At 39.3% G+C, this 16,755-nt stretch overlaps 1 protein-coding gene across 1 annotated transcript in view; it reads left to right on the plus strand.

Moving 5' to 3' along the window:
- LOC140481694 (RPA-related protein RADX-like) overlaps positions 1-16,755 on the plus strand; it is a 98,371-nt gene that overhangs the window by 42,076 nt on the left and 39,540 nt on the right. The window contains exons 6-8 of the mRNA XM_072578269.1: positions 6,616-6,735; positions 13,520-13,627; positions 16,290-16,457. Coding sequence (XP_072434370.1) covers positions 6,616-6,735; positions 13,520-13,627; positions 16,290-16,457 — 396 coding nt within the window. The remainder of the gene's footprint in view (positions 1-6,615; positions 6,736-13,519; positions 13,628-16,289; positions 16,458-16,755) is intronic.

The following is a 16,755-nucleotide window of genomic DNA, read 5'->3' on the forward strand; positions in this document are numbered from 1 at the left end:
CAAAACTCGCTAGCTGCATTCTCCTTGAAACAAGACAGCAAGCAAAGTAACCCTAAAAATCCAGGTATGCTGGCTGATCATCTCTGAAAATGCAAGAGGTGTGTGTTTAATAGCTTCCACAGTCTATCCACAAAGGTATTTACTGCACGATAAAGGTTAAAAGACCATGGCGAGCCCAAAGTTAACTACGTAAAGTCGCATTTTTCCAAATGTCCCCTTTTTTATTAAAAAAAACTTAACTGTAAATAATAGTGCAAATACATGCAAATACATGCAACTAGAACTGCCAATAATACAACCAATCACTCCTTTCGTATGTCCCCCACCCTGCTCATCAGAATAAATACCACCTTTTCACCACTGCTTTCGGTTCTGATGAAATGTCACTAGACTTGAAACAATAACTGTGTTTTCTCTCCACAGATGTTAGATTAGATTAGATTACTTAAAGTGTGGAAACAGGCCCTTCGGCCCAACAAGTCCACACCGACCCTCCGAAGAGCAACCCACCCAGATCCATTCCCCTACACCTAACACTACGGGCAATTTAGCATGGCCAATTCACCTAACCTGCACATTTTTGGACTGTGGGAGGAAACCAGAGCACCTTGAGGAAACCCACTCAGACACGGGGAGAATGTGCAAACTCCACACTGTCAGTTGCCTGAGGCGGGAATTGAATCCGAGTCTCTGGTGCTGTGAGGCAGCAGTGCTAACCACTGTGCCACCGTGCTGCCCAGACCTGCTGAATTTCTCCAGCAATTCTTGTTTTTGTTTGTTTCAACTCATTGTATTTATGACAGATGGGTTTTCTCACTGACATTTCAAGGAAACTTAATAATTGACAATATAGTACCGCAGGGTAAAAGCCTTTATTCCTGATGAAGGGCTTTTGCCCGAAACGCCGATTTCGCTGCTCGTTGGATGCTGCCTGAACTGCTGTGCTTTTCCAGCATCACTAATCCAATATAGTACCTCAGGCAGGCGTTGACATTTGATTCCAGTGAAAGTTCTTACTTGTTCTGCGCCATAATACAACATTGCATCCTCAACAGCGAGATTACACAAAAATTCACATTTTGTTGACAAGTTAGGCAGATCTTTACTAAATAATTCACAAATATAATAAATTATTGCACTTCTTTCACATCTGTTGCACACTGCATCTCTTTATTGATCTCACTTTCTCAGATCCAGGTGAGGTCTTTTCGCTGTTAGTTCATAACGTATGTACTTGATTTCGTCCATCTTCAATTGCATCTTTTTCAAGTTCATCCGACGAACTCTCCCCAACAGTGTCATCAGATTCTGCAATGGTGACTTCCATTGTGTATCCACGATGTAGTATGTCATCTACAACAAGTTCCACTCCAAAAGGTAACAGAAAATAGGAGCAGGAAATGGGCCATTTGCTCCTTCGAGTCTGCTTCCAATTCATTATGATCAGTCCTACTTTTCCCCCATACCCTTTTATCTCTTTAGTCCTAAGTGCTGTATCCAATTCCTTGAAATCATACAATATTTTTCCCTTGAAAGCTTTCTTTGGTAGAAAATTCCATAGCTTCACCTCTCATTGGGTGAAGAAATTTATCCTCATCTCAGTCCTAAATGGTTTACCCCATATCCTTAGAAGATCATTCATGATCTCAAATTGTCCACATATTCTTCAGGAGCAGCAGAAACACGATACTTAATGCACAACCATTTGTATCTCCCAAATGGCATCCTGAATGAAGTTAGGAATCTGCTACTTTTATCGAGCTTCACTCTCTGTGCGCCCTTTACATTGGTGTTAATGAGGACCTTTGCCGGAGTAAGTTGTGGAAACATTTCTTCAGTGGTTGGTATTGGGGTAGTCAGATTTCTTTGAAGCTTTTCGTTTTGAGATCCTTTAATTCTCATAGGATCATAGAGGTCTATAGCATGAGAAAGGCCCTTTGGCCGAAGGAGTCTGCATCTGTCAAAAACAGCCATCTAATTATTCTAATACCATTTTCCAGCACATGGCCTATAGCCTTGTATGCCTTTGCATTGCAAATGTACATCTAAATGTTAAGTTATAGAAGAATTTTGTCTCTACCATCCTTACAGGCAATTGGTTCCAGATTCCCAGCACCCTTTTGGTGAAAAAGGTTTTCTTCAGAACCCCGCTTAAACTTTCTGCTCTTTATCCTTAATCTATGGCCCTTGGTCATTGATCCTTCCACCATGAGGAAATGTTTCTACTTGTCTACCCTGTCTATACCCCTTAAAATTTTGTATAACTCAAACATGTCCCTCCCCAGTCTCCTCTGCTTTAAGAAAAGAACTAGTTATCCAATCTGTCTTCATATAACTTTGCTGCATATCACAAATGAAAGAAATGTTACTTCCTGAAAGCCCAATAAGTGTGCAACAATAGTAAATCATCATGCAGCTCCATATCTTGCATCTTGGCAGGGGTTATGATGCCTCCAATCCAGGATTGCTGTCCATCTCCTGTGACAGCAGTATTTCACCCATACCTACAAATGTAAGGATGGCTTCTAGGTGACAAGTGCTATCTACTGAGTGCATGGCATATGACTCTGGTTTACAACACTTGCACAGTTAGGTCTCTCAGAATACAGGGAGAACTAGCCATTTGGATACAAAACTGGCTCAAAGGTAGAAGACAAAGGGTGGTGGTGGAGGGTTGTTTTTCAGACTGGAGGCCTGTGACCAGTGGAGTGCCACAAGGTTCGGGGCTGCGTCCTCTACTTTTTGTTATTTACATAAATGATTTGGATGCGAGCATAGGAGGTAAAGTTAGTAAGTTTGCAGATGACACCAAAATTGGAGGTGTAGTGGACAGCGAAGAGGATTACCTCAGATTACAACAGGATCTGGACCAAATGGGCCGATGGGCTGAGAAGTGGCAGATGGAGTTTAATTCAGATAAATGCGAGGTGCTGCATTTTGGGAAAGCAAATCTTAGCCAGGACTTATACACTTAATGGGTAAGGTCCTAGGGAGTGTTGCTGAACAAAGAGACCTTGGAGTGCAGGTTCATAGCTCCTTGAAAGTGGAATCGCGGGTAGATAGGATAGTGAAGAAGGCATTTGGTATGCTTTGCTTTATTGGCCAGAGTATTGAGTTCAGAAGTTGGGAGGTCATGTTGCGGGTGTACAGGTTAGGCCACTGTTGAAATATTGTGTACAATTCTGGTCTCCCTCCTATCAAAAAGATGTTGTGAAAGTTGAAAGGGTTCAGGAAAGATTTACAAGGATGTTGCCAGGGTTGGAGGATTTGAGCTATAGGAAGACGCTGAACAGGCTGGGGCTGTTTTCCCTGGAGCATTGGAAGCTGAGGGGTGACCTCATAGAAGTTTACAAAATCATGAGGATAAATAGACAAAATCTTTTCCCTGGGGTGCGGGAGTCCAGAACTAGAGGACATAGGTTTAGGGTGAGAGGGGAAAAATATAAAAGAGACCTAAGGGGCATCCTTTTCACACAGAGGGTGGTACGTTTATGGAATGAACTGTCAGAGGAAGTGGTGGAGGCTGGTACAATTGCAGCATTTAAAAGGCATTTGGATGGGTGTATGAATAGGAAGGGTTTGGAGGGATATGGGCTGGTTGCTGGTAAGTAGGACGAGATTGGTTTGGGAGATCTGGTAGGCATGGACGAATTGGACCGAAGGGTCTGTTTCCATGCTGTACATCTCTATTACTCTACGTGCAAAGTATGCAAACAATCAGATGTGCTCCCACAACATTTGAGAGAGCTGGCTATTGGCGCATTGAAACAGTGATTTCACTGATGAGAAGCTCCTCAAGAGAATTCTAAATACTCAGTTGAGTGGGTCTCGAGGTCACGTGTTCCACTCTATATTTCACAACTTTACCAAATTGATGGGACTGTACAAGCCCTAAACTATCTGACAAGAAACTGAGAAAGAACCGCACAAGGAAGTGGATGTAGTTGAGGAGGAAATGAGTGACAACCTCTTTCTACCCAAGCAGAAGAACTCATTTGAGTATAATGCGAATCCAAATCTCTTTCACCAAACGTTTCAGTCTGCTTACTTTTGCACTTTCACTGGCCTTCACATTTTCTTCCTGGCTGAAACACAAAAATAAAAACCACTACAAAATAAACATTCCAAACTAAATTTATAAATCAACTTGTGACATGGTGCATGCAAAAGTAATCTAAACACTCTTGAGTATTGCCTTCTTAAATGTCTTCCTTGTAACTTTGCCTGTTGCTGCACCTCTTATGTAATGCTACCCAGATAGCTACAACATGGTGAGAGGAAAGCTGCTGACTTTCACTGAGGACATTGCATATGGCCTTGGTGGATGGCTGAACTTCAATTCACAGTAGCCTGAGTTTGCAGGTAACACCAAAAAACTGAAAGAAAGACCTGCGGGAGGTAGACTTATGCACCGTGGAGCTACTGTTACTTCTTGAAATGGCCCCTCAGCAATTCTAGTAATCTGCTCATGATTGCAGAAAGATTAGATTAGATTACTTACAGTGTGGAAACAGGCCCTTCGGCCCAACAAGTCCACACCGCCCCGCCAAAGCGCAACCCACCCATACCCCTACATTTACCCCTTACCTAACACTACGGGGAGAACGTGCAAACTCCACACAGTCAGTCACCTGAGGCGGGAATTGAACCCAGGTCTCTGGCGCTGTGAGGCAGCAAGCTTGTAAAAGTTTAAATTCCCCTGCAAACACTCATTCTTTTGGTGGAAGCTGTTTGTGCAACAAGGGAAGTAAACAAATTGACTGTAATAGAATTGGCCACTGCTGGTCTTGGAAAGGAGGAGCTCCAAGCTATGTGTAAAGCCCAGTGTCAAATTGGACCTGAATCCATCCATTTTCCTTGACGGTGAACACATGCTTTCTAACAGGCTTCCTAAAGCACCAAATATTGTATCCTTCGTACCAACTCCTGTAGCCTGACTCATCAGAATGCTGTTTTCAGTCCCCTGCAGCAGAAATCTTACAAGATATATGCAGAGTCGCTGTCTGGATATTTTCTAATCAACGTATTCAGAGATGCTATTGCACACCACTAGAGAGTTGGGATGTGATCCTGGGCCTCCTCATCCAGAGGGAGGGACACTACCAATGTGAAACAAGATCCCAGAGTCAGTATCTGAGCAGGTGGCTACATATAAGATACCAATTTATGGTATACGTTCAGCACCATTTTTAAAAAAAAATTCCTGCTGACTGGCCTGACGGGAGAGAAAGTTAGAGGTGCACACTTGCACTATCTGTGGCATATAAATCAAGTATTTTGTGGTATGAGGGCTAAGGAGGAATATAAGAACAGGATTGGGACTGAGAACGCCTTATTTTTAATGGTTTCACCTTTGCTGCTTGCCATGACCTTTTTAATAGTTGCCTGCATAGTCTCCTCAACGAAGGTGAAAGCGTTCAAGTGTGATTTGTTTTCTTGTTAATTTTTGCTGTATTCTGTTTTGTGACACCTTCTGCACAAAAGGAGGAACTGTGTCAGCAAATGTGTGGCTAGTATGGCTGTGATAATTGAATAAATGTCAGTGTGTGCAAACTGAGATGTGGGTATCAGACTTGCAAGAAATTAAATTTAAGCAACGAACAATAACTTTAAATAGAGGTAGCAAGTATTGATTTTGGGTTGTCAGGTAAATGCATACAAAAAATTCTTAGAAGATTTTTCAAACAAATGCATGAAAAACTGCATTAAGTTTGGCATCCAAAATGTCTGCACAATAAGCCTACTTACTATAACTTCTATATGACTTCCATTCTAACTTAGTGGACAATGGCATTTGCAGACTATTTGCTTGAACTTGCTTTATTCGCTTTGTGAAATTATTGTTCGTTTTGTCAGCTAACTCATAACTAGGATTTAGATTCTATGATCTAAATATTCAAAAGTTGAAATTATTATACAGTATATTGCATTGTTAGACATTTTCAGTGGGGCATAACCCAGGTAAGTCTATGACAGCAGATAGCTAATTGGATACTGTACACTATTTTATTCTGCAGCAAAGCCATGTTGCCGGGAAGTTGTTGGTGAGGGTGCCATTTGATCAAAAATGCAAGTGTTGCACTTTGATTAATATTGACACATTGAATGTTCCTGTCTAGGTTTGACTCCCACAAATGAGGCCCCTTTAGCTAAACAGTGCTGTGCCTCCAGTATGTGAGACCTTCTCCCTCCAAAATAAGTGCTATATTCTCCTTACTATCTTCCTACATGTGTTCAGGATGCAACATGAAGAAAAAGAATCACTGTAAAATATTCTGCATTCTTTGAGTATTGTGCATTTTATACACATTAGAATACTTTTCCAACTGTCCTTATAGAGGTATCATTTCCTCCAGGGGATGAGTGTTTGCTTATCTTAGAGTTTGGTTTTAAGTCAAAATAGTTGGCATAAAGTAATGGATCCTGGAACTTGGCACAGGATCAGCATTGTCAATATATAATGTTATGATTTTCCATGTACTTTTGGTTAAACTTGGTATGTCAGAGATGGATATCATTTGAAGGATGAAGAAAGTGCTACAAAATAGTTAATTCTTTCAGAAGTAATGGCATTTGTGAAGTTGATAAATATTTATTTTGTTTTGTACATACAAGATGATGATGCTTTTTGGGTTCGACGGTTTGTTGAGATGATAGATCAAACAAGCACAAAGCCATTTATTCTGGAACTTTATTGCACTTCCCAACCAGACATCTACAATCAACTACATCCAGGTACAAACTTGGAAGAGTTTGTCACAATTTAATATTTCTTAGTTGTACTGTAACCACACATGGTAATTTACCAGGGTAAATGCAATTTTGATAAATGGCCATGTGATACTCCCAAGGTCCATTGACTTTATATATACAATGCTACTTAATGTATTTTTTTCCACAGATATCAGAACTCACTGTTGTTTTCTCCTGCTGAAAACAAACCCATATAGAAGTTTCCCTTTTTTTTAAATGCCACTTCATTATTATTTACTAAACTTCTAATATGTTTCTATGAGTGCTCATACTACTTCCTTCTGATCAGCTTACAAAATTGTCTTTATGAATTCCAGTCTTGGAAAAAAACTGTTCTCCTCTTCCACTCTTATTTCATCCACAATCTTTAAATATGATGGGATTGTCCAAATTATTACCATCCTCTTCAGTTTTACTTTTTTCACATTCTTTGCAGCCTTCCATCCCATTTGACCAGCTGAACTTCCAACCTGACAAATTTTTATCCACTTGTGGAACATGGGTGTCACTGGCTGGACACATTTACCGCTCATCCCTCGCTGCCTGATGGTGGTGGTGAGAGGCCTTCTTGAGCTGCTGCAGCCGAAGTGCTGTAGGTTGACCCACAATGCTCTTAGTGTTTAATTGACTCATCGGTTGAGGTTTTGGTCACTGGTGACCCTGCAGGATATTGATAATGGGGATTCAGTGATGCTAATACCATTGAATGCCAAGGGGTGGTGTTTAAATAGTCTCTGACTGAAGGTTGTCATTTCCTAGTATTTGTGTCGTCTGTATTTGCCACTTATCAGTCCAAGCCTAGATATTGTCCAGGCCTTGTTGCATTTGAACATGGACTGCTTCAGTATCTGAGGAGTTGCAAAAGGTTCTGAAAATTATATGATCATTGGTGAATATCCCCACTTCTGACCTTATGACGTAGGGAAAGTCATCGATAAAACAGCTAAAGATTGTTGGGCCTAGGATGCTATCCTGAGCAACTCCTGCAGAGGTGCCCTCGAGCTGAGATGACTGACCTCTAGTACCCACAACTATCTTCCTATGTGTCAGCTATGACACCAACCAGCGGAGAATTTGCCCCCAATACCTATTCATTCCAGTTCTGCTCGGGTTCCTTGATGCCATGTTCAGTCAAATGCAGCCTTAATGTCAAGGGCTGTCACTCTCATGTCACTGCTGGAATACATCTCTTTTGTCCATGTTGAACAAAGGCTGTAATGAGGTCAGTTCTGAGAATGGATCACTGGACCTGAAACCTCTTTCCATAGCTGCCCTTAGATCTTCTGAGTTTTTCCAGCAATTTCTGCTTTTGTTTCTGATTTCCAGTATCCACAGTTATTTTAGTTTTTATTTACCATGCAGGAAAGTGGAGTCGTAGGTAGACAGGATAGTGAAGAAGGCATTTGGTATGCTTGCCTTTATTGGTCAATGCATTGAGTATAGGAGTTGGGAGGTCATGTTGCAGCTGTATAGGACATTGGTAGGCCACTTTTAAAATATTGTGTGCAATTCTGGTCTTCCTGCCATAGTAAGGAAATTGTCAAACTTAAAAGGGGTCAGAAAATATTTACAAGGATGTTGCCAGGGTTAGAGTGTTTGAGCTATAGGGAGAGGTTGAATAGGCTGGGACTATTTTCCGTAGAGCGTCAGTAGCTCAGGGGTGACTTTGTAGAGGTTTATAAAAATCATGATGGGCACGATAGGTTGAGTAGATAAGGTATTTTCCCTAGGGTGGGGGAGTTCAAAACTAGAGGACGTAAGTTTAAGGTGAGAGGGGAAAAGTTTAAAAGGGAGCAAAGGGGCAACTTTTTCACCCAGATGGTGGTGCATTTATGGAATGAGCTGCCAGAGGAAGTGGTGGAGGCTGGTACAAATGAAACATATGAAGAGCATTGAAAGGCTGTAAATTTTCTTTGTTCTTTGTATGGGTATATGAATAGGAAGCGTTTAGAGGGATATGGGCCAAAAGCTGGCAAATGGGACTAGGTTTATTTTAGGATATCTGTTCGGCATGGATGAGTTTGACTGGAGGGTCTTTCTCCATGCTGTATAACTCTATGACTCTCCCTCTCAACCACTCCCCTTGCCTGAGGTATGGTGGCCCTCAAGCTACATCACCACCAGTCATCTCTCTTTAATGAGAGAACAGACCTGTCATCTGGTAAGACTGGTGACATGACTTGACATTCCCTTTTTGGAAATGTACCTGAGCTATATTGATCAATCTACTCTTTAAAGACAATCTGCTGTCCCTTTTTTACCTTGCAAATCTTGGATTCCAGTTTACCTCTGACAAATCTGTCCTCATCCTCTCGTTCAATTAAGTACTTTTGTTCTAGATTGCTACTGGTAATTTTTTATGCCGAACCTAAACTTTATGATACTATGATCACTGCCCTGTAAATGTTTCCTTACTGTTGTTAATTTACTTGACCCATTTCATTCTCTACAATCACATCCAGCGATGCCCCCTTCTTTGTGTTCTGCCGAAGAGTCCTATTGGATTTGAAATATTAACTCTTTATTTTCCCTCTGCACAAATGCTATCAGACCTGCTGAGCTTCTTCAGAATTTTCTATTTTAATTTCTGATTTCCAGGACCCTTACTTTTTTTCTTTTTTATGTCTCCTTTCTTGTTTGGCCAGATAAATACTCATCTCAAAAATTCTCCTGAAAACTGTAGAAACACTTTCCCATTCTGGCCTTTACACCGTTCATCTACAAACGATAACAATGTGATGAAAATTTCCCATTATGATCATTATAGTTTTATCTTTCTGTAATTGCCTTGCAAATTTGTGCCTCTAGATTGTTCCCAGTAGTTTGTAGCCTATAGAACGCAAACGATAGTGTGATGATACCACTATTGTTTCTTAATTCAAGCAAAATAAGTGCATTCCTCAACTTTATATTTCACACAGCCTGTAATATTTTTATTGATAACACTGCCAAACTTCCTCTATTCTTTACTTCCCTACTTATCCTGAATATTTTGGCTAAATTTTCATCTGATTGTGTGGAGGCCCATTTTAGTATATTTCGTTTTCCAGGAATCTGATTTTTACACTGCATTCACAACCCTGTATCCTTTCCCTTTTAGCCTATTTGCAGGTCAGAAAAGTGCAAGAAAAGATTATAACGCAACACACAAACACAAATTAGAATGAGAGTCAAGTGCAAACAAGATAAATGTTTTGTTTAGAAGTTCAGGTCAATCTAAGAATTCTATGAAGAGTAGACAATTAGCATTTATGTAGATCGGTGAACAGTTCATTTTGCTTGGCTTTACAGGTCAAAGGTTGTTGTGATGTTTCCTTTTGACTGCAGTTTCACCAGAGTGAGAGAACTATTTTATCTGCAGCACAGGGATGACTGAGGATATTCACAGCTATGACCTTCACAGCACACATCTTTGCCCACAAGCAAACACACACTATACATGGAATCAATTTTTAATCTTTGTTCTTTTGTAATCTTGAAAGGGGAAAGAACACCCCAACATTTCTTTCTCCCATCATGTTCACAGTCTGAGAAAACATACAGAAGGTTGTAGTCCAGTTTGCTGTGCGTTTCCCTCTTTTGAAATCATTCTCATCGAATCTTCTTTGACACTGACAAGTATGACATTCCAACGTTTCCATCAAGGTTGAAGATAATTCACCCAGGTCTTTGAGACAGTTATTCACAACTTGCATCCTGCCATTTCTTTGGATGTATTTCCTATATCTGAAAAGCAAATGTTGTAATTAATACATTCAACATATTCATAGGTGATCTCGGGTTATGATCCTTCAACGTGACACTTGATAATGTCATTTTAAAGATTTCCAATTCTTGTTGGACATTCACTATCTCCAGCTTTTCATCTTTTAGAAAGTCCTCTATTCTACTATTTTTATGTCCAACCAAATCTCCTCCATTTGTCAGTTTTGCCCATTCACTTAATCTATTGCTATCACCTTGGACTTCTTTATTTCCATCGAGGTGATATGGTAGCTCAGTGGTGAGCACTGCTTCCTAACAGTTTCAGGGATCCGGGTTCAATTCCAATCTTGGGTGGCTGCTTGTGTGGAGTTTGCACATTCTCCCTGTATCTGTGTGGGTTTCCTCTGGGTGCTCCGGTTTCCTCCCACAATCTGGAGATGAGGTGAATTGGCCATGTTAAATTGCCCATGCTAACTTGCCCATTGTGTTCAAGGATTCGCAGGCTTAGGTGGATTAGCCACAGGAAATGCAGGGCTACAGGAATAGGGTAGTGGGGTTGGGTCTGGGTGGGATGCTGTTTGGAGGGTCAGTATGGACTTAATGAGTCAAATGGCCATCTTCAACACTGTAGGGATTCTATGATCTATGCACTTGCATTGCTGCTGATCTTTGTGTCATCAGCAAAGTTGTGTGTGGTTTTCCACGCCATCATTTTAGTTTTTGATAGATGTAATGAATAGTTGAGAACTTAGTACATATCATTGTGGGACACCACTAAGTACATTCTGCCAAATAAAGTAACTTCCTATTATTCTTAATCTTTGTCTCTTGCCACTCTGTCAATTTCCTAACTAAGTCAGTATTTCATGCTTTACTTAGCTAGCGCTCTCTTTTCTGGGATTTTATCAAATGCACTCAAGGCATCCATATGAATTACACTACACTACAGAATTACCCTATCTAGCCCTTGTGTTGTCTCTTGAAAGAATTCAATTGTAATTGTCAGGTATAGGCAATTTTCTACTAATCCACATTGGCTTTCTCACCAGCTGAAAGTTAGCAATGCGTTTAATTAGCCTATCCTTAATTATAGATCTAGAATTATCCAACACAGATGTTTATCTAATTAGCGGACAGTTCCCTGGTTTCCGCTACACCCTTCTTTTGTTGGAAGTAATAAAGACAATTTTCCAATCTAAATGAATATTTTCCAAATTAAGACAACATTGAAGATTATAGTGAGGACATTGCAGTGCTCTCATTTCCTTTAAAACAGTAAAGTGGAACCATCTGATGTCAGAGGTTTACCCGTTTTTAGTATGTTACTTTCTGTATTACTATTGTTTTGCATGTATTAATTTTGGGAAATCCTTGTTGCTAAATCAATACTAGTTTCTTTGGAATTCTAGCATATTCCATTCTTCCCCAATTATAAATCCTAACACACAGTCATTATTCAATATGTACATATGCTTCTTCCTTATTTTCATTGACAACATCACTTCTGTCAGTTTCTTGGGGCCCATATTAACCTGACTACCTCTTCTTTCCTAATGTGATTTTGATGATTTTTGTTCCTTTTGACCCCCGACAATTTCTTTCCATGTTCCATTTTGTAGATCTGATATCCTTTGCATTTTTCCCATAGAGTAGATTCTCTTCTTTATTTTTCTTCACATATTTCCACATTTTCTCTTTAGTTCTATGTTGCCGCTTCATTAGCCATGGCTGTCCTTTCTGGCAAGTGGAGCTCTTATCTCTTTTGGTATAAATTGATTGTCTATTGTGCTAAACTCTTTGAAAACCTATCACTGATCATCTGTTATTTTAAATAATTGACAGATTTGCCTAATTTACAATGATTGTTTTTGCCCCATCACATTGAATTCAGTCATACCTAAATCTGGACTCTCAATAGCTGTTTTGCATTTGTGTTGTTCTCAATCATAATTTAATTCTTATTAACTTTATGTTGTTCTTAACCTTTTTAATCACTCATGATGTAAGTAGAGCTTTTGCCCATTAGAAATATAAATCCAATATTGATTACTTCAGTGCAATGCTGGAAGAGTGCTCTAGAATCTAAGGTGCCTTCTTTTAATTGGGTGTTACATTGTTTCAGGTGAACATAAAAAAAAATTGACAGTATTTCAGAAAAAGAACAAAGGAGTTATCCCTCATGTCCTGTATTTAATCCTGTATCCAATGTTTAACCACCAGTTAATGTGACATGCAGCGTACTATATGGTTATTATCATACAGCTAGGAGAAAGCGAGGACTGCAGATGCTGGAGATCAGAGCTGAAAAATGTGTTGCTGGAAAAGCGCAGCAGGTCAGGCAGCATCCAAGGAGCAGGGGAATCGACATTTCAGGCATAAGCCCTTCTTCAGGAAGGTCTTATGCCCGAAACGTCAATTCTCCTGCTCCTTGGATGCTGCCTGACCTGCTGCGCTTTTCCAGCAACACATTTTTCAGCCATTATCATACAGCTGTTTGTCAGAGCTTGCTATGTGTAAAATGCCTGTTCCAATTCATGAATGACAACATTGTATACCATTTAAAAGTATTTAATTGCTTTTAAAGTACTTTGGAATGTCCTGTGGTTGTGAAAAGTGCCATATAAGCACCTTTCTTCAGAGCAGGGACTTTTTTTCTGATGGGATGTTTTTTTATACAAGCACAAGGGATTGTGGAAACCAGAAATGCAATTTGAGTTTTACATTTGTGATCTCTATCACCCATACTGGGGGAGTTGCTCTCCCAACATAATCAAGTGGAAACTCAGGCCATAAACTCCTCAGTATCTTGTGATATCATAAAGCAATTTATAAAAGAGAATGTAATAAAGTTTAAGAACAGTCTGTAGTAAACTGTGTACATTGCATGTCATTCAAACTAGAATAATCTGATAGATTATGACTCTAATTGTAAGGATGTGAAGTTGTTCTTTGTAATTTAAAACTGAGAAATATAGTTTCTTGAATGTTTGTCTTTAATCTTTATTCTATCATATATCTAAGGTTTATACCAATTGTTTACCACCTGTAACTCTTCTTTTAGTGAGTTTCTTAGTCTGTAACCAAATGAGGGTTGTCAGAAATAACTTCCATGATGGATGCAGTATTGCATATTTGACTTCATCCAGTGAGACTCAGATTTATATCACAGGTAAATAAAGCCAAACAAATCTGTACTTCATGTTGTTCAATCTACTTGTGTTTATTACTTACTTATGACTAGGACCAGTAGACTATTTGACCCCTTGATTCTGCTCCCCTTTCAATGTGATAACAGTAAATCTGTTTGTGTTCCGAAATCCACATTCCCAACTACCATTATAACCTTTGATTCTCTTGTCTAACAAGCACCTATCTAAACTTTTGCCTTGAAAATATTTGAGGACCCCACCACTACCTTCTGCAGCAAACAGCTTCAAAAACCCTCAGGAAAAAAAACGTCCTAATTTCTGTTTTATAAGCGGAACCCCCTAATTTTAAAATGGTGTACTTTGTTTAAAGACGAAAGCACAACAGTTAATTGTTAATCAGCATTAATGAGTGTACCAACTCCTCTAACAATCAGAGTCATGCCACCATCTTCCTTCTGTTACCACATTCACATGGCCACCACTCACTCTTTTTGCCAGGCTCATAGACTACAACTCTGTGATATAGGTCAGAAAGAGAATACAATTTTATTGAAGGAGCTCCTGTACCTTCACATCCATACACTGAAGCTTATGTTATACCTTCACAGTAAGGGGAGGCGATGGCCTATTGGTATTATTGCTAGCCTGTTAATCCAGAGACACAGGTAATATTCCGCAGACTTAGGTTTGAATCCTGCCATGGCAGATGGTAGAATTTGAATTCAATAAAATAAGTCTGGATCTAAGAGTTTAATGATGACCAAGAAGCTATTATTGATTGTCAGGAAAAACCCATCTAGTTCACTAATGCCCTTTAGGGAAGGAAATCTGATATTCTTACATGAACTGGCCTTACATGTGACTGTAGACCCCACAGCAATGTGGTCGACTCTTAACTGATCTCTGGGCAATTAGGGATGGGTAAGCCAGCGATGCTGTCATCCTGTGAATGAGTAAAAAAGTATGGCATGAATGCTTCGCAATGAGGTAATTGTTGTCACCATAAGGAGCACTAAAGTATGTGTCCATATTCGAATATATGTTATATATGAGAGAGTTGAATTCTGCTAGTAGACTAGCATCTCTCTCTCCCCAATCAAAATAAAGGTACTCTTGGGCATCCTAGAGCATGTTTTTGCATACTTACAATATAGTGAATGAATGTGGCAGCTCCAAAGAGACATTTTCCATTCCTAGTTATGATAAGTGTTTCTGGTATGTTTTGCCTGATTACAGTTGCTTCGCTGACAAGAATACAATTAGTGTCATAATTGCTGGAAGACATAATTCTTAATGTGCATTCTTGGATAATGAATGACCTGTAAATGAAGTCAATTGGATGACATTCTTGAATTACTGCAGCATGATTGTTGCAATTGCCCAAGCAGTGTATCAAATGGAGCCAGAAGCTCCAAGTTCATGGCTTTCTGCATGATTTGATGGCTAAGCCATGGCCAAACAGGATGACTTTGAACTTGTAAATCTTTCCAATAAGTGGCAATGGCAGGCGGCAAGATCATGCCTCTGCCATCATTATCCATAGTTCCAGGCTATAACATGTGAGTAAAAGTGTATGTTAGCTCATCAGTCCTGAATTCCTTGGTTGAGGTCTGTTGGTATAGTTCCCTGAATGAGTTGTACATATCAAATTGGTGGCAAAAACACGGGGTTTGATTCCAATTCTGGCTGTGGTGATTCAGAACTACCTCCTTACATTTTTCCATATAACCACAAACAGGTTTTTGCACAGAAGGAGGACACTCAGGCCATCATGTGCAGGTTGTAGTGCTGTATATCAGTCTGCCTTCAAGCACAGAACTCCAGAAAACGAAGTTAGGATTGATTGTCCTTCATTTTCAAACCGCTTTCTTTATCCAAGTTTTACTGAGATAATGGAGGAAGTGGTGTAGTAATCTAGAACCCTAAACTGGGAATATCGATACAAGTGTATCCATTGGAGATCGTGAAACTTGAATTCAATATAATTTGGATTAAAAATCTCACCCTAAAAACAACCATTAGCTACCTATTAGTTGTCAGGAATATTCTATAGTGTCCTTTAAGGAAGGAAATCTGCCTATATGTGACTCCAGACCCACATCAATATGGTTGATTCTTAACTGCCCTGTAGGCAATTTGGGATAGGCAATAAGTGTTGGCCTAGCCAGTGATACCCATGAACAAATATGAAAGAAACCTCTTAAATACTTTCAGATGGAATATGTGCAGAATATCATGTAAAAGATATTCAATGCAATGAGGTCATTGTTGCATGTTGTCATGATTTTAGTGGGCATGTATTTTGGTAAATGTTTGTATTGGCTGCACTTTGATCATATTGTGTTCCTATTGATTGGTTCTTTCATGTGCTTACCAATGAATATCTTAATTTTATCGAAATTAATTTTTAATTGTGAACATTGTTGGTGTCCATCAATGATGAAACCTAGTGTGTATAATTGATTCATCACAAAGAGAATATTGTTTTCTTGTGCACAATTTTATTGGCTAGTTAAATAAACTAATTCGGGCTCTCCTTTACCCCAATGTTCATATTAACACAATTTTGAACTTCACATGAATATGCAAATTAAAACTAGTGGTTGATTGAAAAAAGAAATTTATTGGGTTTTTCAATCCCAAATACCACTTTAAATAATTTGTGAAAAATGTTGGATGCAGGTTATCACAAAAGAAGACCATACACAATTGACACTACAGTTAGAAGATTTATTCAGTGGGCAAAATCACAACATAAGAAAGATTTTCTGGAAAAGTCTGTGGTTGGAGGATATTATTCTTTTCCTCCTTTGCCATCAAACTTTCAGGAGTACAGTCAAAATATGAAAGGTATGCTTTGAAAGCTAATGCTATGGAATAGGTTAATCATTTCTGAAATAAAAACAATGCTGTTATTCATTTTTTATTAATGTGTACAGTGTTTTTGTCTGAACATTCACAAGCAGTACTTGTGTTGTAAAATTCTGGAATATATAATGCTGTATATGTGATGGTCTTTTGATACAAAGAATATAAAACAGCACAGCACAGAGGCAGGCCCTTCGGCCCATGATGTTGTGCAGAATATGACGCCAAATTAAACTAATCCCTTCTGCCTGCCCTTGGTCCATGTACCTCTATTCCTTGC

Source organism: Chiloscyllium punctatum, chromosome 9 (genome assembly GCF_047496795.1).
Source record: "Chiloscyllium punctatum isolate Juve2018m chromosome 9, sChiPun1.3, whole genome shotgun sequence".
Classification (NCBI taxonomy): Eukaryota; Metazoa; Chordata; class Chondrichthyes; order Orectolobiformes; family Hemiscylliidae; genus Chiloscyllium; species Chiloscyllium punctatum.